This window comes from Sciurus carolinensis, chromosome 3 (assembly GCF_902686445.1).
Source record: "Sciurus carolinensis chromosome 3, mSciCar1.2, whole genome shotgun sequence".
Taxonomy (NCBI): Eukaryota; Metazoa; Chordata; class Mammalia; order Rodentia; family Sciuridae; genus Sciurus; species Sciurus carolinensis.
Genome location: NC_062215.1, coordinates 36208102 through 36233158, shown reverse-complemented (window position 1 = coordinate 36233158; position 25057 = coordinate 36208102). Strand labels below are relative to the sequence as shown.

Here is a 25057-nt window from a genome sequence, read left to right as displayed (position 1 = left end):
AGGGAAGAAAGAAGTCCATCTCTGTAGCTTCAGATGCCCTGAGCCCTCCCCCAACTCACCATCATCATCATCAGCAGCAGCAGCAGCAGCACTATTTGCATTGCAGTAAATAGCTCACTTTTATTGAGCACCTACTGTGTCCTAGGCACTGTTGGCCTTTTTCATAATCCTATTATTAATCCTCACCTATAAATCTTAAACCTCTATGGTTAATATTCTTATCTCCATTTACCTCTGTGGTAAGTATTCTTATCTCCTTTTTACAGATGAAGAAACTGAGGCTCCATCAGGTTAAATGACTCCACTAGAGTAGAACTGACACGGGGACCCGGGACTGTCTGACTCCTAAGTCTGTGCTCCCTGTGCTTTTGGTACTGCCCCTGACACGCACCCACAGGGACCCCACAGGGGAGGCACATCTGTGTGGCTCCACGGCTGGAGCTGGGGTGGTGGGGAAAGGCAGCATGCCCACTGGGTGTCCTCCAAGTTCCAGAGCGGGGAAGAGGAATGGGCAGAGTCCCAGCCCTGCCACCAAGCCTCATAATCTCCCCTGACTGTTCTCTCAAGTTTCCTTTCCACCTTGTGCAGTGAGAATTGGGGAGGGGGGACTCCAGTTCTGCCCACTTCCAGGAGAGCAAAGGGAGAGGGGTTTTGACTGGGAAGGGCTGAGGAAGAGGGGAGGGGGTGCTGGGCAGACCCCAGCCTCCCAACTGCAGGAAGGAGCGTGGCAGCTCTGGGAGTGGAGCGCCATGTTTGTAAACATCATTAATCAGGGATTAGCAGATGGGCGTGCTAATTGCACCTGTGCAAGTGAGAGACCTCAAGGTTGATTACATTTACAAACTGTGGGGATCCCTGGCGCCTGACTCTGCGGGAGTGAATGTTGGGGGGGGGGTCTAGTTTAGGATCCCAAACTGGGGGTAGGGAGGTTTGACAATTTAGCCTTCTACCAAAAATGATTCCAGCCCTGGAGGGGGCTCAAAGGTGCTGGTCTCTCTTCAGCTGCTCTGAGGGTACCCAATCAGCCCCAAATTCTTGGGTAGGAGACTCTTCTCTTCTAGGGGGCGGGGTGGGTAGGAGAGTGGGGGGGTGATAAAAAGCAAGCCTGCAATGTCCTTTCAGCCTCCCTCCCTCCCCAACCTTGTCTAGCAGTCTGAGTAAGTTATGGTGTGTTGCCGCGGAAAGGGGCCCCACAGCCTGTGGGGACACTGAGGCCAGACTGAAGGCACAGCTGTGCCCTGACCTCAGGTCTGCACTCAGGCTCCAAGGAAAAGCTGCCACCCTCCTCCAGGCTTGGGGATGAGGGTTTTCTGTAATGACCTCTTTTAATCCATACCACAATCATTTGAAGTTGTTATCTCCATTTCGTAGATGATGAAAACGAAGGCCAGCAATTTAAGGGATCTGGCCACATTTGTAAGGCTGCAAGTCAGAGTTGGAACTCAAAGAAAGCACTGTTTAACAGCCAGGGTCCTGCTCTGAACCCGTTCTGTTCTCTCCCCTGATTTTATCCCAGCCAACTTCTAGTTTCTATGTGGGGCTTGGATTAGAGAGCAGAGCAGGACTCTGTACCCCACACGGAAGGGGCGCTGGGACAGCTGTGTTCTTTTTCATTACATGTATGTCATGGTTCTGCAGAGGAACAGAACTAACAGGGTGTGTGTTTAAAGAGATTATATGGAACTGGCTCATGCAGTTATGGAGGAGAGCAAGTCCCACGATCTGCAGGGTGAGCCAGCAAGCTGGAGACCCAAGAAAGTCGATGGCACAGCTCCCACCCAAGGTCAGCAGGCTGGAGAATCAGAATTGTTGTTCCAGCTGAGTCTGAAGGCAGGGATTCTTTGGCCTGGGGAATGATCAGCCTTTTGTTCTATTCAGGCTCTCAACTGACTAGATGTGGCCCACCCACATTAGGGAGGGTAGTTTGCTTTACTCTGTTGATTCAGATGTTAATTTCTTCCACAAACAACTTCGTAGAAACACCAGAATAATGTTTGGCCAAAATCTGGGTACCCAATGTCCCAGTCAAGTTGACACAAAATCAACCATCACATCAAAGTTTATATTAGTATGTGTTGGTCCTGGGGTACACAGACCATCTCTGTCCCCCCTGGTGCTGGGGAATCAAACCCAGGGCCTAACACACTCTAGTCAAGCACTCCACACTCCAGCACAACAGAACATGTTTACTGATAACTTTCATTTTATTTCTATAACTCTGCTACTGGGAAAGTGGTAGACAGCTGGTATGAACGACAATACCCCCAATCGACAGAGGAGGAGTCAGGGAAGCTAAGTAGTATGTCATGGAGCCAGGACTTGGAAACATCTTCCAAAGACCCTTAAGGACAGATTAATGATCATCCTGGCCCAAACTTTCAGGCAAGAGCTTAAAGACACAGGTGTGAACGTGAAGTATTGCCTGGACACGAACAGGTGACTCAAAGATCAGGGCTTCTCAAACCTAGAGATACAATACCAACTGGGGAGCTTTAAGAAATATGGAAATCTGGCTCCTTCCTGAGATTGTTTTTAGGTCTGGTCCTTCTGGGCGTCTAGAATGCTAAGAGCCATCCCTCTCTCTCTCTGGCCCCATGGCTCCTAGTTTCCACCAATGCTAAAAAATTTTAAATTAAGTAAAAAATAAAAATAGTAACTTGAAAATCACTACACTAAGCTCTTGGTCAAGGGCATAGAGGTGGCAGAGGCATCATAGTATCCGCTAGCTCAGCAGAGGTCAGAACCTGTGCAGCAGTCAGGGCCAGAGTTCCAGAGGGGACAGATGCTAGTAGGAAAGAGTGGTTTATGAAGGGGTTTTGTCCTTTTTCTTCAGAAGTAAAACTATTATTTAAAGTGACTTGGGCCCTTTTTAAGTAAGTTCAACTTTTGTTCTAAATTGGCATTGCCATTACAATTTCAAGCTAAATCCACTCCAGATGGAGTCTGAAGGAAAAAGACAGAAACTATTTATTAAGCATCTACTACATATGAGGCACTGTATTCCTGTTGCTCTCCATATCCTCCCAGATATCCAGGAAGTAGTATTATTCCCCTGTTAAGGAGGAATCGGCTGATGCTCAGGTGTGGAGGGAACTTGCCTCAAATCACAGTGATCAGGATTACGATTTAGGGACTGCTGTTCTCCCAGCCTAGGCTCCAGTGCAGTGGTTCTCAAACAGGGATGATATAATGTCGCGACAGTTTCAGTTTCATAACAGGGTGGGAGGGCAGAGATGCTGGCATCTAGCACCTAGAAGCCAGGAATGCTGCTAAACACCCTATAATGCTCAGGACCGTTCCCACAGCAAAGAATTAATAATCTGGCCCCAAGATTCAGTAATGCCGAGGTTGAGAAGCACTGCTCTGATGGTTCTTGGCCACGACTGCAGGTGGCAGTGTTGGGCTTGTTTCTTTTAAGCTTGCCGGGTGGTTCCAACGTGCAGCCACAACTGAGAAGTGCATCCTGCATTACTTATGCTGTGGCTTCTGCTTAACTTGTGGGGCCTTGGTGAAGGCATGCCAAATCTGACAGGGTTGCACAATAAACAGTAATCCTACCCTCACCACCCACACACTCAGGCCAAGGGCTTTGCTTCATCAGTTCCTTCCCTGAGATGGGGTGTATGTGGATGTGTGTTTGTTGGGGGGCGGGGGCATTGCTAATTTTTTGTCTCTAATGGGACTGACTGCAGCCAGGAGTATCCCAAGGTGGCTGCAAAATTTTCAGAACTGTAAACCAAAGAGCGAGGCTGCCACCTAATGGAGGAATTGGGATAGATCAGCCCATTTGTTGAGTGCCTAATGGATACCAGGTGATGTTTTATTTGCTCCTCACAACAACCCTGTGAGGTAGGTAGGTGCAGACCAAGGTTCCGGGCACCTCAAGATGAAGACCTGCACTTACGGCCCCCAGTGGGGAAGCCCTTGATTTCTACTCTCTATCCCACAGGAAGCCCTCAGCCTCCCTCTGCATCCTAACACTCGACATTCGCTGCAGGCAACACCTGGTTCAGGAATCAGACCCCTGGACTGAGCTGCTTGATTTCCTTCTGAAGCCTCAACTTCCCCTTGCTTTCTGTCCTAGCCCATCCTGGAAATTACCAAACTACCATCTCCAACTGCAAGTTCAGAGCAAAATAGGAAACTGAACTTCCTCTGATCTTTACTGCAAAGTCCCCTGCCCCATAGTTTAAATGACTAGGATCTATAAACACAGGCTAGGGTACACACTCTGGAAGAGACGCACATCAGAGCCTGTGATGGATGTGCAACTGTCCCAACACCAGGACGTGCACTTCTTGGACAGTCCACCTCAGCCCCGCTTTTGCCTCTCTTTTTCTGATCCTGAAGACAATTCTGGGTGCTGAGTCACTCTGAGTCCTTCAGATGTAGCTGGTGATTCTTGTGAGTCTTGGAGAAGTTTCTCTCTCTTCTCCACTGCAGGGAAACCTTTCCTCTGGCTGCAAATGGAGTGAAGAAGAATTCCTGCACAGACAGACAAGAGGAAGAGAGAGACAGAGGAGAGGAAGGAGTATGTATGGGGAGCCCTTGACTCCTGCCAGGCACTCCCTCATTTCATCTCTAAAAGTATTTTCCCCATTTTTCACATAAAGCAACTGACACAAAGACAGACCAGGTAGCTTGTTTAGGATAAATCAGTCAGAAAATGGATGAGAGAAAAGCGGCACTTGTGTGGTTAGAGGCCAACAGGAAAGGGCAGAAGCAGCCTCACCTGCAGCCACGGACACATTCAAGGACTCGAGTCCAGGAGGCAGCTGGCGCCCAGGCAAAATGGTAAGGAGGAGCTGGCAGGAGGCCTGTACCTCCTGGGACAGACCAGAACCCTCATTCCCTGCAGGGCACAAGGCAGAAGGTTAGGGAACCCCAACTAGACACCCAAGTGCTCAGGAAACATATATCTGAGCACAGAAGAGCAGGAACATTTACCTACCTAGCACGAGGAGAGTAGGCCGGTCCCAGAGGAACTCTAAGCAACTAATGATGGGGGTCTTGGAGGAACTGGGAACTCTCAGAACCCTGGAAGCCCACTGTGCCTGCCACAAGCCATCCTTGCTGGGCTTTGGCCTGAAAGAGGAACGAAAATACCATGTTTTAGCTCACAAATCTTCAACAGAGCCCTGGGAAAATGGAGCCCAGTCTTGGGCTCCACATGTGCCCTTGCTTAAAGATGCATTCAATTTAGTCAATAGTTATTAAGTACCTCGACCTGGTCAGGGTCTGTTCTAGGCACTGAGAATGAGGCTGTGCACAAAATAAACAGAACAAAGCGGCTGGGGTTGTGGCTCAGAGGTACAGCGCTTGCCTAGTACATGTGAGGCACTACATTGGATCCTCAGCACCACATATAAATAAATAAAATAAAGGTATCATGTCCCTCTACAACTAAAAAATATTAAATAAACAAACAAACAGAACAAAAGTCCAGCCTGTGGAAGGGTGACTGGGGAAGGCTTTGCTGATATGACATTTGAGTTAGACCTGAAGAGGATGAGGGGGCGCCATGCAGACATCCAGGGGAAGAATGCCGGGAGAGCTACAAGTGCAAAGACCCAAAGGCCTTGCTCACCTGGCATGTGTGGGGAATGGTAAGGAGCTGTCAATGAGACAGAACAATGGTCACATAAGGGAGGACCTTGAAAGTCACTAAAAGACTTGAGTTTTTATTTTGAGATGCAAAGGCTTTGAAAGGTTTTGAACAGAAAAATAATATGGTCTGACTTACATTTCAACGGAATCACTTTGCCTGCTATGCTGACAGCCAAGGACAGATGCAAGGAGACCCCTCAGGTGGTTTCTGCAATAAATCAAGAGACAGTGGTGGCCTGGACTATGGTCACCTTTGGACTATGGTAGCAGTGGAGATGGTGAGAGTGTGGCAATACCTCCAAGGTAAAACTAAAAAGACTTGGTGACAGGTGGAACATGATATAAGAGCAGGAAGTCAAGGATGGCACCATGGTTTCTGGCCATATGGATAGAGCTGCCACCAGTTGGGCTGGATAAGCTTCAGAAGGAACAGATGCTCAGCTTTGGACATGTTGTTTGAAATACCTATTAGGAGCAAAAAAAGAGCTTCTGAGGAGACAATCAGATGAGTGAATCTGGAGTTCAGGGGTGAGATCTGGGTTAGGATACTATTATGGTTTGAACATGAAGTATCTCCCAAAAGCTCACATGTGAGACAATGCAAAGGGTTCAGAGGAGAAATGATCGGGTTGTGAGTCTTAATCTAATCAGTGAATTGCTCCCTGATGAGATTAACTGAGTGGTAACTGGGGGGAAGGTGGGTTGTGGCTGGAGGAAGTGGTTGACTGGGGGCCTGGCTATGGGGTATATATTTGGTATCTGGAGAGTGGAGTCTCTCTCTGCTTCCTGATCATGACGTGATCCACTTCCCTTTGCGGTTTCCCTCTGCCGTGATGCTCTGCCTCATCTTGAGTCCCAAGGAATGGAGTCTGCTGTCTGTGGACTGGGACCTCTGAAACTGAGCCCTCAAATAAACCTTTTCCCCTCTACAATTGTGCTGGTCAGGTCCTTTAGTCACGGCAGTGAAAAAGCTGGCTAAAACAGGTACACATCTAGGAGGTATATGAATATAGATGGTATTTAGAGCCACAAGACTAGATGAGATCAACAAGAGTGAATTTATTCAGAAAAGACATCCAAGGGCTGAGACCTGGGAAAAGTTAATGTCTAGGGGTGAGGGAGTTGAGAAAGAATCACCAAAGTCAACTCCAAGAAAGGGCACGGTGAGAGCAGGAGGAAATGAAACAGAGAGGGCTGGGGGTGCAGCTCAGTGGTACAGTGCCCGCCTCACAGGTTGAGGCCCTGGGTTCAGTCCTCAGCACCACTGAAAAAAATTTTTTAAATATTTTTTCTTGTAAATGGACATGATACCTTTATTTTATTTATTTTTATGTGGTGCTGAGAATCAAACCCAGTGCCTCACGCATGCTAGGTAAGTGCTCTACCACTGAGCTCCAGCTCCAGCTCACCACTGGAAAATTTTAAAAGCCCAGGTGAAGAAGGTGAAGAACATTACTGAGAGGAAGGAGTGGTCATCTGTGCCAGATGTTGCAGATGGCTCTTTATCGCGCTCCCCGACCCGCAGGAATGACGCCATAAATGCTGGCAGTAAGAGCTCGTTAATTCAGTGTCTATCTTTATGGTAGCGCTACGGAGAATCTCCTCCTAACAGGGAAGTTACAGCCCCTAAGTAGAGATAAGCAACCAATCACATTACAGAGCGGGAAGGGAGAGCGTAAACAAAACAATACAGTGAATCTAGGCAGGCAGTGTACACACGCCGATCATATATAGTGGCCCAATGAGGGTAACTACCTTCTAAGCGTCACTTGTTATTCTCAAAGTAGAACCGCACTGGCAAGATGCCAGGCGCCATCTTGGGACCATGTGCTCGCCCAGGGCCAGGGGTCCCGGGAACCCCGACAGCTCTTGTCAGATAAGGACTGAACACAGATTCTTGGATATAGCAACGTGGAAGATACTGGTGATCTTGTCAAAGGCTTCAATTCAGTTTGGGATTGGGGATCTGATGGGTGTGAGATCAAGAGAGAATGGAAAGAGAATGTCTGTGCATGTGATGAGAGAGAAAGTGAAAAAATGAGAGACAAGAGAAACTGCTGGAGCAGTGTCTTCGAGTGGGCAGGAAGGGATGGGGTCCAGCACGGCCTCTGCTGAGGCACCTCCAGTTCTTCCACAGTAACCAAAGGAAAGACAACCCTACAGGGCCTGCTGCTGATGGGAGGGCGCAGATGCCATGACTGGAGCAAGTGTTCTCCAGAGTGCTTTTGTTTTTGAAGAGTTACTTGTTCAGAGGCGGGGAGTGAGGAAGGGAAACTCCATCTCCTACTAGGCTTGGCCAGAGTTCCTCTGAAGGGGTCTCCATGTAAGAAGGTATAACCAGAAGACACTACTGGGAATGTGCTGTTCAATGTAGCAGTCACAAGCCACATGTGACTACTAAGCAATGGAAATGTGACTACTCCAGGTAGAGGTGTGCTATATATGAAAATTGTTAAATGAGATGTAAAAGATTAATATTTAAAATATAATATTTTGGATATACTGGATAAATGACTAAAATTAAATCTATTTTTACTGTTTGATGTTGCACTAGAAAATCTGAAGTTAATATGTGGCTGGCATTGTTTTCATTGGGAGACCTTTGTGTTCTCCTTTTCAAGTGGGGAAATTTCTCACTACGAGTCAGAGGGGCTGCTAAATGCAGTGTAATACTGCCCCCTTGTGTCCAGCAAGGGAAACAACTGAAAATGGTCGTTCCTAAAGTTTGCCCCTTCCTAGAAATCAAAGGCATACAGGTCCCTTGTTCACTGATCCTTTCAAGCCTGTGACCCTACACAAATCTCCTGTTCACTAGCTCCCCAGAGCTCAACAACAAGCATTGCTGAAGAGCTACATAGCAGGCAATGAGACACTGAAGTACCCTTAAAGAAGGGGGAAAGAGTGCTGGAGATTGAAGCCAGGGCCTTGTGCATGCTAGGCAAGCACTCTGTCACATCCCCCGCCCGGGAGTGCAGTAAAAGTCAAGGTTTGCCAGAAAGTCCCCAACGTCAGATAGTGTTCCTTCTATGGGTTCGAAAACTCCAGGACCCTTCCCTTCCCAATGGGATTTAGAAGGCCACAGGAATCAGTGCCCACCTGCCCTCTTCTCTCCCCTTCCACCATTCACTGCTGGCTGAGTGCCATTAAAAAGGTTGAGTTACGCTCATTTCTTTCCTTCCCCCTCTCCATTTACCTGTAAAAAACCTGCCAAGTCGTCAGCGGAGAACACGTCCATCACCTCCATTGCCCCCGCACTGGCCTTGCTGACTACTGGAGTGAGCGGGCAGCTGTAAAGATTCCCGGTGCCCCGCTTTAGCTTGGGCAATCTCAAACCTGGTGTTCCACCCCCGCCCCCCGCCCCCCGCCCCCGGCTCCCAAGGGTTAGGGGTGCAAGTTCTAGCGAAGGGGAGGCCTGGCTGAGGAACTACCCAAAGGGCAGGGTGCTTAGGAACTCGACTACACACTCAAGTTGGGTACATGGGGAATAAGGGGTATCCGTGCCTGTTTCTCCGGCTGATAATGACTTTGTCTACTCCGAGGAAGTGAGCGGAGCGCAGCACAGCACCAAGATTCCGGGGATCCTGGAGTCCTTCAAGGACGAGGCAAAGTTGCTGGTGGTCGTCGCCTGGGCTTACTTCCCCGGCTTCCTTGCAAGGCCGGGGCCGCAGCGGGCTCACCTCCATGCACACGCCCTGGTGCACCTGGTAGCGGCACAGGGCGTCTAGTTTCTGCCGTCTGGGTCGCAGAACAGGAATGTCCCGCGCCTCCGCTTCCCGGAGCAGCTCTGCCCGCTCCCCCTGTACTCCAGCCCTGCCGGCTTGGAGCAGGAGACGGGCCACTCGGCGGCGGGCGGCCCGCAGAGCCAGGAGACACGGGGACACGCCAAACAGCAGCTCCAGCCGCACGGTCGGCGCCAAGTCATCCAGCCGCAGGCGGCTTAGCTCCTCCCCGCCAGGCCGCTCCCCTCGCCGCGCCGCTTGGGAGAAATGACGAGCTACCAGGCGACCTGAGCAGTAACAGGTCATATCCCTGAGAGTCGAGAGCAGTCCCATTGTGCAGGCCGCGCAGGGAACTCGAAGTCCCCTGCTTAGTCCCGGCGGGAAGTCGTCCCTCACGTGCAGGTGAGGAGGACTCAACTGCTGCCCTCACCCAGTGACGAACAGACCTGCTCTAGGACTCCCTGAACCGGACAGCGGAGCTAAACAGCATCCTCCGGGTTTCCACGTGGGTCTTGCGCTTCCGGGTTCCGGCAGCCCCACCCCCTGCCCCGCGACGTAACGCGCATGCCCAATTGCTAGGACGTTCCCACAGCGCTCTCTGTCGGGCTGGCTGAGAACTGCACCGCACAGCTAAGGCCGGCGGATCCGCAATGAGGCTGGGAGGAAGCATTCAACCCCCGGCCAGCAAAAGACAATTTAAGGAATGGGTTGGCCTTCCTGTCCAACCAATTCAGTCTTGATGCCTCCCTCCCCACATCCAGGCGCATCATATTTGGGGGCTTTTTCCAGAGGCTTCTCCTTGTCAGACTTCAGGTAGGACCCCAACCATACTTCCAAACCTTGGCCACTCATTCTCTTCCCAAGTGATATCTCGGCCTCTCCTGTCCCTGCTGACTGGCCCAACTGATGCCCTTGGCCTGCAGGTAATGGCTGGACTCCTTTGCTCAGTGCTCAGATCCCTAGTGGTCTAGCAAACACCTTTTCAACCCTTTATTTTTTTTTTTTTTATTCTCATTTATTTTTGAGTCTTGCTGTGTTGCCCAAGCTGGTCTCAAACTCATTATTTTTCTGCCTCAGCCTCCCATGTATTCATTCAGTCCCATCTTGCTCCTGCACTAAGTTTGTTGTTGTTGTTGTTATTGTTTTGGTTTTGGTTTTGATACTGAGCCACATCCTCAGCCCTTTTTATTTTTTATTTTGAGACAGGGTCTCATTGAGTTGCTTAGGGCTGACCACCACCTTGTCATCCTCCTGCCTCAGCCTCTGGAGTTGCTGGGATTACAGGTGCTCACCACCATACCCAGCCTGTACTTAGTTTTTAGTGTGCTATTCACACAGCACTGCACATTCTAGCAGGCCTCCCAACCTCACACACCCTGTTTGCCTTCTTTGTCTTTAGCAAACTCCTCTCCATTTTCAAAACCCAACCCAACCTGTTCCTGCTCCCTAAAGTAATCCATAGTCCAGAAGTGATGTCCCACATCCACCCATGTGGAAGAAATTCAGAGACACAAACCACTTGGATCACAGAGAAGGAGAAAGAATTGAAAGACATTCCTGAAGCTCAGACTGGCTGTGATTTTCCTTTTTTAATTACAACAGTGAAATCTACTGGGAGCCAGGCCCTGGTGTTCTGCTGCCACAGTCAGAGTGGAGTGATGGCCCCACCGGAAGCCCAGAAACCTAGATGGCGTTGGAGATTTGGGAAGGGGAGGGAGAGGGGGAGCAGCAGGGCAGGGAGAGAAGGAAGCCTGGAGCCCTGGATAACCATTCAAATGTAAGATGAGGGTCTCTCTCTGCCACCCCAACCGTGAAGGGCAGAGGTTGGGGTGCAAGAAGATGGGAAAGCCCCGCTTTTGGCCATATCTCCTTTGCTAGGTCAAAGGGAAGACTGAGGAGAGCAAAGGCCAAGGAGACCAAGAAGGAAACCCAGAGCATGTCAATAGGTAAAGCAATCAGGGCCCCCACCTCCTCTCCTTAGCCCATTTTTTTCACATTTGCAGTGGAAATGATTTGACAAGATAATATTAAAACCTCAAACTTTCTAGCCCTTGGGGTGGAAACATAAAGTAGGATCCAGGGGTTCAGAAATCAACACCTAAAATCCAGAGGTAGGAGCCAAACCATGAGGAGTAGGGAGGGAAGGAAGAGCTCCCCACAGGACACTAGGCCACCTGCTCTGTGGGCCTCATCTGGATGTCTCCAATCTGTGGAAGGCACAAGGCTTGGGGCAGCCAGGACATTCCCCACCCCTTAAGGCCTCCCTGCTCCCCTCCTGTGGGGATAGTTGGGCTCCTCCAGCGGGTGGAAAGTCAAAGCCAGACTTACCTGGACATGTGGGGGGCTGCTGAGAACATAGATGACAGCCTCAGCCACATCCTCAGGTTTGAGACACTGAAAGTACCAGGGGAAAGGGTTGAGACAAGGACAGAATGGACCCGAGTTCTTCCTCACCATTGAGGTCCTCTCCAGTGTCCACATTCCCACCCCAACCCTCCAGAAGGGGTGACAAACTGGACAGAAGGGTAGAGACTGAAGGCCGGGTTCCCTCCCTTTACTTAGGGATTGTGCCTTTACCAGGTCCAGGGGGAAGCCCCACCTTCATGATTCCATAAGTAGCAGCTGCTTTTTCAGGGTCCTTGTCATGGAGTTTGAAGGCAAATTGTGTCTCCACCACACCTGGAGAGATGCACTGGGCCAACAGAGAGGGCCTAATCAGGGGATGAGATTTGCCAGGCCTTGGGGAGGCTGGGAGGAAACGATAGAGGCCACAGGGCCCCGACTTCCATGGTGATGGTGGCCCAATGTTTAGCAATCACACCCTCCCTCCAAAGCTGCCACCATCAAGGATCACATGTTCCTTACTATGTAGAGCCCTTCCTATATGTCAGGTAAGTGACTGACAGAAAGGTGTGTCTTAAAGGCTCCTAACTGTGAATTCCATTTTACAAATAAGACTGAGGCTTGGAGAGGTCCAGAGATTTTCCCAAGATAATGCAGCCTTCAAGGAAGGAGCCCAGAGTTGTGGCATCCAGCCATTATGCACCTGGTTTCCCATAATCCCTTGTTTTCCCCTCGTTTCACTCAACTATATTCCCCTCAAGTCAGCCCTCTCCCACTTCAGTCTAAATTTGGTCACTGGTGAAATGAGGCACCTCAAAGCCTGAGGAAGGCCATGCAAGAGCGACAGAGTCCAGGAGTCCTGCACCCAGTCCACTCCCACAGGCTCTAAACACCCACCCAGGCCATGTGCTTCCCAGCAGCATGGTGACAGGAAGGCCTCTGCCCACCTGATCCCCACCAAGGCTAGGCCATAGCCTCACCGTGGCTCGAATGTGGGTCTGGGCCTCCCGAAGCTCTTGCCTCAATCCCTCAGTCAGTGCGGTGACAGTGTACTTGGTCGCACTATAGAAATGGGTCATGGAGTTGGGTAGGACTCGGTGGCCAGACATGCTGGGTAGAAAGAGGGAAGGAGAAAGAGAAGTGAAACTCCACAGAAACAGGCAGTGAGTGCCCTCTGCCATCCTGGTCAACCCCAACAGGGACAACACCCAGAGGACAACAGGGAAACCATTTAAGGGGAATTCTGGTGGTCACCCCCACAGCCCACTGAATCTGTTATTGTCCTGAAACCTTCTTCTGCCTTGAAGCTGTGTCTTCACTGAGCAAATGACTCTCCTGGTCATGCAGGACAGAAGACTCCTGCTCTCTCTGTAGCTCACTGAAATGGCTCTACTGGGAGATCTCCAGGAGCAGGAATAGGCCAGGTCACCTTCAGGAAGGGGTCTCCCCAAAGGTTGAGCCTGTGTCGTCTTTCTTTGTGCCCTCTAGGAGTGGGGGATGTTCTTCCTAGGACCTGAGGATTGGACGTGTGCAGTCCCAGGAAAGCGCCGGGGCTTGGCTGCAGAAGGAAGGGGCTGTGCTGCCCATTCTAATCAACCAGAGACTGGCACTTGACATTATTCTTTCTCTCATTGGAATTGTGTCTTCTCAGTATTTTACCACCAAGGAAACTGAAGTCCAAGGAGGGCAAGTGAGCAGCAACAGATCATCCGCCCTGGCAGGCAAGTGGTGACTTGAGTTTTCCCTGTTGGCCACCAGCCCTCACCTGTTGATGTTAATGATGTGCCCATCATCCACATTCCGCTCCTTCATGGACTGGTAGGCCTCCCTTGTGCAGATGCTGAGAGCCAGCACGTTTACCTGTGGGCCAGGGAGAGCAGGGGGGTGTCTCCAGCTCGGGCCTGACTAAGCAGGTGATAGAACCAGAGAACAATGACAAGCCAAGGGCGCCCTGCCTTCTACATAGGTTCCCTCCACTAAAAGCTGCCTCCCACAAGATGACTGCAGAGGCAGCTCCTCTTGGTTGGCCTCACCACCCCGCCAAATGTAAATTCCCCAAACCCACCCAGACCTGGGAGACTGTTTTAGCCATCTCTGCTGTATAAGAAGGACCCCTGCCTTAGTAATCATTTCCTTTTCTTGCCCAAAAGAGCCAACCTTTTCAGGGACAGTGCCCCTGTCCCTGTTCCTTTCCAAACCAACTGAAATCCTTCCTAAAATGGCTTTAAAATCTCCTGCCACCCACAGACATCTTCCTGGAGACCACAGTTGTGAAGGAGAGGCCCCCTTGACTGCCTTTTATGCCTGTCTTTAACCTGGGTCCCATTCCAGAGCCCAGGCACAGAGACTCTTCAGAGGGTGGGGTCACTACTGCTCTCTCTGGCAGAGGTGACCCCAAGTCCCCTCCTTCATGGGGCAGAGGCCTGAAGCAGTGTCTGCTGTGAAGCACCGGCCTGACTCCACTCCTGCCTGACTCCACAGGACAAGCAGAAATAAAGTTTTCAGCAACTCCTCACACCTCCCCTCTTGGGAAGAAAGGGAACAGCTGGCAGATTTCTTTATCATGTGTCAGAGCCAGCAGTCAGGACAGAACACCTCCGTGTGGACCCACCTTGGTGCTTAGGGCACAGCAGATGGGAGCAGGGACATCAGCCTTGTTTCTCCCCTTCTTAGCAGTATGGGGTTGTGGTGCAGATGGAGGAGAAATGGACTCCCTGTGAGGAAATCTCCCAGGTCTTGGGGCTGGGGTGGGGAGAAAGAAGATGCCTCCTAGGATGATCTTAATAGACTTAGGCAATCTTCAAGTAGAAAGGGACCTTTGGAACTCAATAAGTCCCTTCTCTAACAGATGGGCAAGTTGAGGTCAAGGCTTAGAGACCCACTTGCTACAGGTGAAGGCCATGACTGTGATCTCCTGGAAGACACTAGGACAGGGCTTTCATTTTCATTGCTCACTCCCTCATTTCCAGATCCAAACATCTGTTAGACACTGTCTATTGATACCAGATGTGAAAAGGATTGCAGGGGAAAGAAGCATCCTGTTGAGCCATCGCTTTCAACTTCTCCGAATACTTTCATACTCTAACGCCATCCCATAACATCACTCTTACTAGATAGATATCCTATCCCCAACAGCCCTCCGGCTCTAGACCCCTGGCTCTCCTCCCTACCCAGACCCTAGGCCTGGAGCCCTTACGTTGAACATGTTCTTCCAACCGCTGGTGCTGCCTGAGAGCAGGGTGTCGGGCCGGGCCAGGCCAGCATTGTTGATACAGATGTCCACACCGCCGTGCTGAGAGCGGACAGCTGAGAACATGGAGAGGATGTCCTCCTCATTTGACAGGTCACATCTGTAGGGGATCAAAGTCCCGGGGTAGCCTGCACTCTTACATTCAGCAGCCAGCTCCTATGAAACCCAACAGGGGTCTCACTGGGGTGAGCTGCTCACTCCCACACCTCCCCACCTGGAGTTGGACCTTGCTCCCTGTCACCACTCATAGGACTCTGTCTTTTGGCCATCACCTTTTGGCCACATAGATGGACTACCCATCCCCAAAGCTTGTCTTCTTTGGTCAGAGTCCAGGGGAGGGGAAAAGTTGAGTGGATCATCAGATGAACAAACCTCACATACAAACTCAAGTTTTCAATTCTAAGGAGGAAGAAGCAGGGCAGGGACCCTGGGAATGAGAGGGATCTCTTTCTGCCTCTTCTTCACAAGAACACGTCTTCTGCCCGTAGGTAGGATGCACCTTTTGCCCTACTTCATGCTTCGTCCACCCATCACTGAGCTGGCTACTCCAAGGCATCAGTTCTCTCTTCCCCACTGATATCAATCCATCCCTTCCAGAAGGGCTCATCTCTGAACCATTACCCTCCCTTGCATACCGCAGTCAGTGTGGCAAAACCCAAAGGTGTGTTCTCACACACACACCTCTCACTGAAGCCCAACTGCCCACCTCGTTCCCCCTACCTCCACAAGGGGTCAGGATGTCAGGACAGATTCTTTCTTTAACCTCTGGTGCACCTCCCTCTATCCCTAGGTTTCCCTGGGGATTATGAGGCAAGTAGGTGGCAGGGGACATGGGCACCCCCTATGCAACTCCAGAGGAAAGACTTGTGAAAGCAGAGCCAGTGAGAGACGGCTGAGAAGGAGCTGGTATTCAGAAGCAGGAAGAAAACAGGCTGCATGGCCTTGGAGGCTAGACTGGGCATTTGAGACTTGTGAAGGTGACGTGTGGTGGGGAGTGCAGGATGCCCTAGCGGAAGGCCAACTCGGCCAGCTGCCTTGGCCTAGTGTCCCTTCCTCCTCCCAAACCAAGCTGGGAAGAAAGAGTTGGATCAGGTGACAGAGGAAATTCATTTCTGCTCTTTCTGTGAGTCTTCTAGGACTCAGATGCCCTCTCTGCCTGATTTTACTGCTCACAACCACCTCGGGAAATAGTTTCTCTCTGAAGAAAGCCAGAAGCCAAACTCTGCTCTAATATCCACGAATGAATCAATCCAAAAAAGCAGGCTATGGGTAAGGAAGCCTGGAATTTGGGGGCTGAGGGTCCTTTTTAGAAAAGCTCCCATGCCAACCCCAACCCTCAGTCCTGGGTCAAACATTGAAAACTTCTAGCTCCTGCTCAGCTGGGGACCAGAGGAAGCCTACCTCCCCTGGCATACAACTTCCCCCTTATTTTCAGGAGCTGAGAACCGGTTTCTCTATCATTGTCTTCTCACTACTCCACCTGTGACACTTGGATCATCTCCTTCACCTACCCTCAAAAACGAAATGAAATCATGGCAGTCCCCTCAAAGCAGGAACATTCTCCCCTCATGAAATAGTCCTTCTGGAGCTGCGTGATCAGCCTGGGGATCCCCTTGGGACTCAGGGTTCCCTTTTCCTTTCCTGGCTAGTTTGGGGTAGGGGAATAGATAAGAAAGCAAGAGTGTCTTTCAGAATTAGGGGATCCTGTTGTTCAATCCCTGACCAGATCCTCTAGGCTCCAAGGGTAGGGCTGGGCCCTGAGCGTCTTAGAATAAGAGAAGGGAGGGGCAGAGTGGGGCAATGATGGAGCCAGGTGACCTTAGGATTATCTGGGAAGTTATAAAGAGTACCTTTGATCAGCAGCAGGGGAGGGAACCATTCTTCCTGAATATGTTCTTGCCCTGTCCCCACCCAAGGTCTCCTTATCCTTTCTCTACCTAGGGACTTTGAGCAATGGTGGAGATAGTTTCCTACAACTAAGCACTAGCCCACACCTTGAGAGTGGTCTTGCCAGAGCAAATCCAAAGATAACCTATAATGGAAATTTCTCTTGTCTTCTTCCTCCCTGTCCCCAAATGGTCAAGTTCCTTTCTGAACCCTGTCGCTCATAACTCTGGGGGTTTCCAACCCCTTGTTAAGAAAAAAAAAAACAAGAGTTCTGCTGGATCTACATTGTTTTGTACCTTCAGGGTTTACATATTTGACATCCTATTTCACCTACACAGTCCTACATGGGGAACTGAACTGGAGAAAAGTCTTTATCAGTAAATATTCCGGTCATCCCTCTTGCCAGACTTGGAGGGGGGTAGGGTGTTCTTCAGAAAAGATCCCACCCTAATCCCATTCTCAGTCCTGGGTCAAACATTCAAAATCTCTAGCTCCTGTTCATCTGGCTAGCACTTTGCCTGGTGTGATGGGTGAGGTCTGAGGACCTGAAGTCAACCCAGCCACCAAGGTTAGAAAGCTTGCTTTTCTTCTTCCTGGCTACCTACCTAGCCCTGACCCCTGGGTTTTCCTTCCCTCAGGCCAATATTCTGGGCAGGAGGGCGCCCAGGAGCGGGGAGCAGAAGAGAATGCTAGGGGTCAGAGACTTGGTACACTGGAGCAGGGGGCTGTCAGGAGTAAATGACTCATTAAAAGTCCGAACTTAGAAGGTAGAAGCCTGCCATCAGGGATCCAGGAGACCTCCTCCACTAGGCAACCATCTCTGAAGCTCCCAGGCCTGTTGCAAAAGGTCCCGGGGTTGCAGGCAAGTGAGGGCAGGGTCATAGCCTGGCTCCGGCCACTCCTTCTCCTCTACCCGAGCCTACCCCGCGGAAACGAGGTCCTCCAGAGTCCCCGATCCCCGGCGGGCCTTACCTCAATGTTGCCCACGGTGCGGGCACAACCCACCACCTTCAGTCCCTGCTGGACCAAGGCCCGGGCTACCGCCGCGCCGATGCCCCCCGAGGCTCCAGTCACCAGGGCCAGCCGGCCGCGCCACCGCTCCATGCCGGCTCTGGCCATAATCCCTACCCGCCCGCCCACCTCTCTAGGCGAACAGGGCACTACAGTCGCTTGGCTATGTCCCGGGTCGCCGAGGGTCGGCCGCTCCCTCGTTACTGCGGCAGCAGCCACTGCCAACCTGCTGGCGTCGGTGCCGCACCTCGACCCACCCCCAGGCGGGCCGGCCTCCAGTCAGGACTCCGCCCTCCGGTGCTCGGCGCCCGGTCACATCCTGCCGGAGGCCGGGCGCCCCGCCCTTCCTGCCCCGCCCCCTCCCCGGCTCCCGGAAACAGGTCGTTCCGCGGGCGGGCGCCGGATGGCCTGCTTCTCGGGTGGGTTTTCCCCTAGGAACGGGAAAATAAGTTCAGCGGGGACTTTCTCCAACCCAGAGGACACGCATATACGTGGTCTCCGGTTCAGTCTCCCTTCCCTGTTCCTGATCCTGGGAAGGCCAAAATGAGGATATAAGAGCACCCTCCCAACAGTGGGACTGATGCAGTCCGGATAAGGTCGTGTCCCCGACAGCAACGCTGGGTGATCTTAAGATTCTCTTTCGCCCTACTTGATGTGTTGGCTTTATAGCCAAAGAGAACTAAATGATTAAAAATGGAAACACCCCCAAGTACACGAATACTGGGGGATTTCGTTCCCAAATGGCCCTACTGTCTCCAACTGACCTAGAACCGACTTCCCCGACATTGTAGCAAATATATCACGATGTGTACCCACAGATTACAGCAAGAGCTTATTGTGCTGACTGCTTACTGTGGCAAATTTTTAAAGCACTTTAAATATATTAACTAATTCTACAAACCACCCTAGTAAATAGTACACACGCACCCACTGCTGGGGATCAAAGTCAGGGCCTCATGCATGCTACATACATCTGCATCCACTATCATTTATTTTTATTTATTTTGCAGTGCTGGAGATCAAACCTAGGATTTCACACATGCTATTGAAGCATTCCACCTCAGAGCTACATCCCCAGCCAGTAAATGCCCTTTTTAATGCCTTACCACGTGGCTGGGGTTACAGGTGCACCACATCTGTCTTCCATGTCTTTTATTTGTGGGGGGAGGGGTTTGGTGGTACTGGGGATTAAACCCAAGTGATTTACTCCTAAACCACATCCCCGGCCCTTTTTTTTTTTTCCCAGAAAGGTTCTAAGTTGCTGAGGGTGGCCTGAAACGTGGATACCCCTGCCTCAGCCTCCTGAGTCACTGGGATTACAAGCTTGCACCACTGTGCCCAGGCATTATCTTCATTTTACAGATATGTATATGGATAGGAAAAGGGCCAAGGCATGATACAGTCTTAGGCCAGGGATGTGCTTCTAAGCTGTTTTCTCCATTCCCCCTTCCTGAGTTGTTGGTTTTGTTTGAAGTAGAGCTCACTTTGCTCTCTGCTCACTCAGGGTATTCCACCAAATTTCTGAAAACTACCTCATTTCTGCATTCTTTATACAGTTATTCATTCAAAGAAAAAGGGTTTCTGGGGCCCAGGGTGTATTTCAGTGATAGAGAACTTGCAAAGCATGCACGAGGCCCAAGGTTTGATCCCTGGCACTGCAAAAGAAAGAGATAAAGAAAAAGACCTTTGAATATGAATTCAACTAACACTCATTTGCCTATTCTGTTTCTGGGCCCAAGGACAAAGATTAAAGCAAAACCAGCCATTGCTTTTAGGAATCTCAAAAGAACACCTGACTATAATAGTGGTAGAGAGGGGATAGGACTCAGAGTCAAGTGTATATAGGCTTCTGATCCCAGTCACACATGTTGAGTAATTATTTATTAGATAACCCTTAACTGAAATTGTTAAGTTTTTTCTTTCTTTTAGGTCAGTAAGAACCTCTGAATTTAAGAGGTGTTTTCTGTTACCTCTTAGGAAACTTTAAATAATAGCAATTAAAGTCTCATGACAAAGTAAGATGCTAGCCAATATTTAAAGGTATTGCAGCAAATTTATTCTTTTAGAACAAAAGACTAGAAACTGCTTTTCTCAGTTGCCAACTCTGATCAAGGGAAAATTTTGTCTTCAACAATCTGTATCTCTATCCTCAAATGCACTTCATCCTTTCCACATCAACATTGGTCAAGTACCATGTACAAGTGGCAAATACTAAAGTACTGCCACACAGTAAGTAGAAACATGTACACCAAATTCTACTATGCATATTAATAAATATTCTTTATTTTAAATTTTGCACATTGCGCTTTAACATTACATCCAAACATTTCGCAAGTGGATGTCTACTTTGTAAAACCATATATTCAGCTCATTGTCATTTCTGTACAGAAGTATAAGTACAACATTACTTTTTGCCACTAAGTTGCTTTAGTAAGTCTCACAGGAAGAGAAACATTTAATGAAAAGAGATGGCTTAAATCATATGGCAGGCCTGCGCAGCCACGAAACTAAGGACACAAGCCTGAAGAAAGAACAAACTAATGAAGTTACCTCCACCGTCTCCCAAAACAAGAAAGAATCACATTGATTTAAGATAAAATTTTGCCATAAGTCACTAAATTAAGTTTTTTTGAAAGAGAAGGCGCAGTAGTCATCTTGAGTGTTTCATTGAAAGACAGAGCTATTTTATTTATTTAATTTGCTCCAGCCGTTGTCAACCAGCCACTACAAATGGGCCTCTTGTGGTCATTTAAGCGGCAGTATTTGTTAAATTTCTCCTTCAGATGCTGTCGGTATTGTTCTCTATTGCTGTAGAAAGACTGGTTATTAGCCATAAATGACTGTATTTCATCTTGTGAGATAAAGATTTCCTCATCTGAAGTACATTCAGACTCATCCTGCAAATTAAAGCAGTAGTTAATACCATGACTTTAAGAATGCAAAATGCTATGTTGATATACTAGAAGGACAGCTAAAAATTAAAGCAGCTTAGCTTTTCTGTTTCAGTTCAGTCACACAAATTCTTTAATTGGGATGTTTACAAAATAAGCATCATGTCCTTCTGTCTTAGAAAGTAATAAATGAGAATAAAATCCAACTCTTATTAGGTTTGAAACCCTGAATCTACAATTTATCCTAGATGCCTATCCTAGACACCATAGGTGTCTGCCTTTGAAAGAAAAAAAAAAAAAAATGACTAATTAGAATGGTTACAACTAGTTAACCAAACAGGAATCAAACTTCCCATGCATATGGGACCCCTCACTACCCTCGCCCCCATCACTTAGGATCTGGTATAATTCATCTAAAGTCTCAGGAGTTGGTATCAATTATAAAGGTTTTTCTAAGCTCAGCTCTGCTTTTATATCACATAACACCTAAAGGAAGTAAACTAGAATGCAAGTTCTAGTTTAGATTCTATTTTCTCTTCTGGTCTAGAAGGGTAGCTACCAAAAATTGCCACTCAGGTAAAATTTGCTTATAAAACTCTTTAAGGAGGCAGATTCCTAGACTAAATGCTAACTCTATTCTGTTCTTCCAAGCAGTGTCTCCAAACTTTGAGATGAAGGAAAAAAAATATGTTCTATAGCAGTTATATAAACCACGAATGGAAGAAGTAAAGTCACAAAAGAATACTGGAATATTACCCTACTTTTTTTTTTTTTTTTTTGCGGTGCTGGGGATTGAACCCAGGGCCTTGTGCTTGCGAGGCAGGCACTCTACTAACTGAGCTATATCCCCAGCCTACTACCCTACATTTTTAAAAAGCCTCTCCCTACTTCCCACCTGTATCCCTGAAATACTATCCCCTCATCCACAATAAGGCATAATGCACTACTTACAAGGAGTTCAACTAGGCTCTTGGCACCTTTTCCGGAATCAGGACCAAACAACATTTCTGTGGGTTCTGCAAACTGTGGTACATTTTTCCTATGCTCAAACCAAGGCAGTGGCTGCCCACCCTTTTCAGCACTGCAACAGCTTTCAGGATGTGCATCTTTGGTCTTGTCTCGGTGAAACACTGTGTGCACGGTATTTCCTGAGGTCTCTCGATTACCTGGATCTGTAATACAGCTTCCAAGCTTTTGGATCTGAAACCACAAGAAAAGATTTCCCAGGTGAAAAGGCAGGGAATAGTAGCAAATATTCTTTGAAGAAAAACAAAAAGAATGACCTGATGGAGTGTTAAATCTTTAGAAAGAAAACTCAGTAACAGCAGTAGCTGGCATTTACTAAACACAGCATAACTTAGATGCTATGCTAATCTGCCATATAATCTCATTTCATCTTCCTAGAACCTAATATGAAAGAGACTATTATGCAATTTTACAAATTGGAAAACTAAACACATTGCTCAAGACTACAAAGCTAATAAGTGAAAAAGTATTATGAAGAGAATGAACTGGGTTTCTAATTTGTAGACTCCTGGACAAATATCCCCCCACCCCACTCCCACCCTCTGACCTTACATACACACAAACAACCACAAGATGAGCAAACAATGGAAGTGCATGAAATACTCATCCTAAGGGGGAAAAAAAAAATCCTATACTCAGCCATAAAGAAAAATGAAATTATGGCATATGCCAGTAAATGGACAGAACTGGAGATTATCATGCTAAGTGAAATAAGCCAATCCCAAAAAACCAAAGGCTGAATGTTCTCTCTGATATGTAGATGCTACCACACAATAAGGTGGTGGGTAGGGAAGAATAGAAGTACTCTGGATTAGACGAAAGGGAATAAAGGGAAGGGAGGTGGGATGGGAACAGGAAAGAGTAGAATGAATCATACATAACTTTCCTATGTTCATATATGAATACATGACCAGTGAAACTCCACATCATGTATAACTACAAGAATGGCAAGTTATACTCCTTGTATGTATAACATGTCAAACTACATTCTACTGTCATGTATAACTAAAAAGAACAAAAAATTTAAAAGAATAACAAAAACAAACAAATCCTAGCAGATAAGCTATACATATACTTCAAGGAAAACAGGTTTTTCTCAACAGCAGAGGTTTAAAATTGCAATTTATGACACTTACATGTTCATCACATTTCAACATCTTGCTTTTCTTTTTCTTCTTTTTATTTTTTCCTTTTGTGTTGTTCTCTTCAGAATTTGCCCAACATTCAACACAACTATCACCATCATCTTCTTTGTCTTCACAGTGATGAACACAGGAATCATCACCTGCAAAAATCAACAATCATTCTTACTTATGGTCTTAAGTCAGCTATGTAGAAATAATTGGGAAGATTAATCTGAACCTACCATGTTCATCATGATTACAAATGCCTTCAGTGCAGGCAACATCTGACCCCTCCCGGGAACCTGTTTCACTCCCCTCCATGCTAGATGAATATCCACAATCACTACCATTACAGTGTGGAGATATGCCTGAGAAAAAAAAACCAGGTGAGAGTTACAATTAATATACCAGGATTTATTTTAGGACAAGGAACCAAAGATGATCTTCAAAATTGGTGGTTTATTGAAAATGAGTGAATAATGTAAATATGATTAGGGATTTACAGCTTTTTGCTTTTGTCAAACAGTAACAAATTAAAGAACAAAAAGAAATATTAAGTATCTGACTAAAGTATATGCTTTTAGCAAGACTACAAAGCAATTTTTTTTTTTTTAAATTTTGAAATAGGATCTCTTTAAGTTGCTTAGGGCCTTGCTAAATTGCTGAGGCTGAGGCTGGCCCCAAACTTGCAATCCTCCTGCCTCAGCCTCCCAAGCAGCTGGGATTACAGGTCTACACCATCATGCTCGACTATAAAGCAATTTTTAAATTCTAGATCCCCAAATCTCTTAAAAAGTTCTCACATTTAGGGCCGGGACTGTAGGTCAGTTGTAGGGAGCTTGCATACCACATGTGAGGCACTGGATTCCATCCTCAGCACCACATAAAAATAAATAAATAAAATACAGGTATTGTGTCCATCTACAACAAAAAATGTTTTTTAAAAAAAGTTCTTACATTTAAAAATATTTTTTGGTGGTACTAGGGATTGAACCCAGGAATATTCTATACCAAGTTACATCCCTAGTCCTTTTTATTTTTATTTTGAACCAGTGGCCCAGACTGGCAGTGAACTTATGATGCTCCTGCCTCAGCCTCCCAAGTAGCTGGGAATACAAGCATGTGCACCACCACATCCAGCAAGCTCTTCTATTTAAAAGAAAGAACAGGTGTACAACCAGAGAAACAAAAGTTGTACCCCATTTGTGTACAATGAATCAAAATTAAAAATAAGTAAATAAATAAAAGAAAGAAAGAAAAAAGGAAAGAACAGGCTCAGTTAATTTTTTGGGGGGTTGGGGGTAGGAGGGCTACCAGAGGCGCTCAGCCACTGAGCCACATCCTTAGACCCTTCTTATATTTTATTTTGAGACAAGGTCTCACTGAGTTGTTAAGAACCTCACTAAGTTGCCTAGACTGGCCTTGAATTTTTGATCCTCCTGCCTCAGCCTCCCAAGTCGCTGGGATTACAGGCATGTGCCACTGTGTCTGGCAAGAGTTAAATTTTAAAAATAAATTATTTACTTACCTTTTTTTATTTTAGGGGACCCCAAAAGATTGCCACTGCTAGGACAGGTACATGATGTATTTTCGTTGGTAACAATTACTTCTACACAACTATTGCCATCTTCGGTACTGCCACAGGCTTTGCAGCTATTTTCTATGAAGTCTGTTTCCTTTAAGGATGAACATTAAGAGCCGGTAAAAAGATTAATCTCCATAATGACCACATTTCAATTTTTACTAATTAGGAGCTACAAAGTTACCAATTGAAAAGATTTTTCTCATGAAAAATCATCAAGCCAGTGAACCATCAGAGAGTAAGTTGAGTTAACAGTATCAAATACATTTAGGATAGCAGCTATCTCAAAGTGTGGTCTACTGACCCCCAGGGCAGTTTCCTAGGTCAAAACTATTTTTATTATTAATACTCAGATGTTATTTGCCTTTTTCACTGTATTAACACTTATATTGATATACAAAAGCATTGATGCCTTAGCACAAATCAAGCAGTGGTTTACTAAAAAATATACTAAAAGTCATCATATTCTTCATTTGCCATGCACTTGCAGCAAAAATAAATAAAAGATATTTCACTTATGATTGGGGTTTGAGCCCAGGACCTACTACATGCTAGGCAAGAGCTCCAACATTGAGCTAAATCCAAGTCATCTTTTAAATTCTGAGACAGGATCTCAC

At 47.6% G+C, this 25057-nt stretch overlaps 3 protein-coding genes across 10 annotated transcripts in view; all 3 read right to left on the bottom strand.

Moving 5' to 3' along the window:
- Positions 1-2227: 2227 nt before the first annotated feature.
- Mrm1 (mitochondrial rRNA methyltransferase 1) lies at positions 2228-9881 on the bottom strand. The gene is given in 6 exon segments (XM_047545107.1): positions 2228-4485; positions 4733-4852; positions 4952-5024; positions 5026-5085; positions 8801-8894; positions 9109-9881. Coding segments are annotated over 6 exon segments (1071 nt in total). The 5' UTR covers positions 9660-9881; the 3' UTR covers positions 2228-4312.
- A 192-nt stretch (positions 9882-10073) lies between these two features.
- Dhrs11 (dehydrogenase/reductase 11) lies at positions 10074-18061 on the bottom strand. 2 transcript variants are annotated; one of them, XM_047545298.1, is made up of 7 exons: positions 17779-18059; positions 14866-15075; positions 13435-13529; positions 12650-12779; positions 11926-12018; positions 11655-11720; positions 10074-11533 (listed from the first exon to the last, which is right to left on the bottom strand). In XM_047545298.1, the coding sequence occupies exons 1-7, from the start codon at positions 17923-17925 to the stop codon at positions 11492-11494; spliced, it is 783 nt and encodes a 260-aa protein (XP_047401254.1). In that variant the 5' UTR covers positions 17926-18059; the 3' UTR covers positions 10074-11491. The 2 variants fall into 2 exon arrangements, with proteins under 2 accessions (XP_047401254.1, XP_047401252.1); XM_047545296.1 differs by having other exon boundaries at positions 10074-11720; positions 17779-18061.
- Positions 18062-20080: 2019 nt separating this feature from the next.
- The window catches only part of Ggnbp2 (gametogenetin binding protein 2), a 34425-nt gene continuing 29448 nt past the window's right edge, over positions 20081-25057 (bottom strand). For all 7 annotated transcript variants that reach the window (XM_047546407.1, XM_047546408.1, XM_047546404.1 and 4 more), the window contains 5 exons: positions 24387-24534; positions 23101-23226; positions 22871-23019; positions 21660-21908; positions 20081-20714 (listed from right to left, as the gene is read on the bottom strand). In XM_047546407.1, the coding sequence (XP_047402363.1) occupies positions 20511-20714; positions 21660-21908; positions 22871-23019; positions 23101-23226; positions 24387-24534 (876 nt within the window). In that variant the 3' untranslated portion in view covers positions 20081-20510. The remainder of the gene's footprint in view (positions 20715-21659; positions 21909-22870; positions 23020-23100; positions 23227-24386; positions 24535-25057) is intronic.

What these genes read in the sequence shown, in the direction of transcription:
- Dhrs11 (XM_047545296.1), bottom strand. Translation starts at nt 17,925, where the DNA reads ATGGCCAGAGCCGGCATGGAGCGGTGGCGCGGCCGGCTGGCCCTGGTG. An exon ending in GTTGGAAGAACATGTTCAAC is followed by an intron (nt 13,530 to 14,865) that starts GTAAGGGCTCCA and finishes CCTGGCCCACAG; the next exon opens with GTAAACGTGCTGGCTCTCAG. An exon ending in CTACTTATGGAATCATGAAG is followed by an intron (nt 11,721 to 11,925) that starts GTGGGGCTTCCC and finishes TGGTACTTTCAG; the next exon opens with TGTCTCAAACCTGAGGATGT.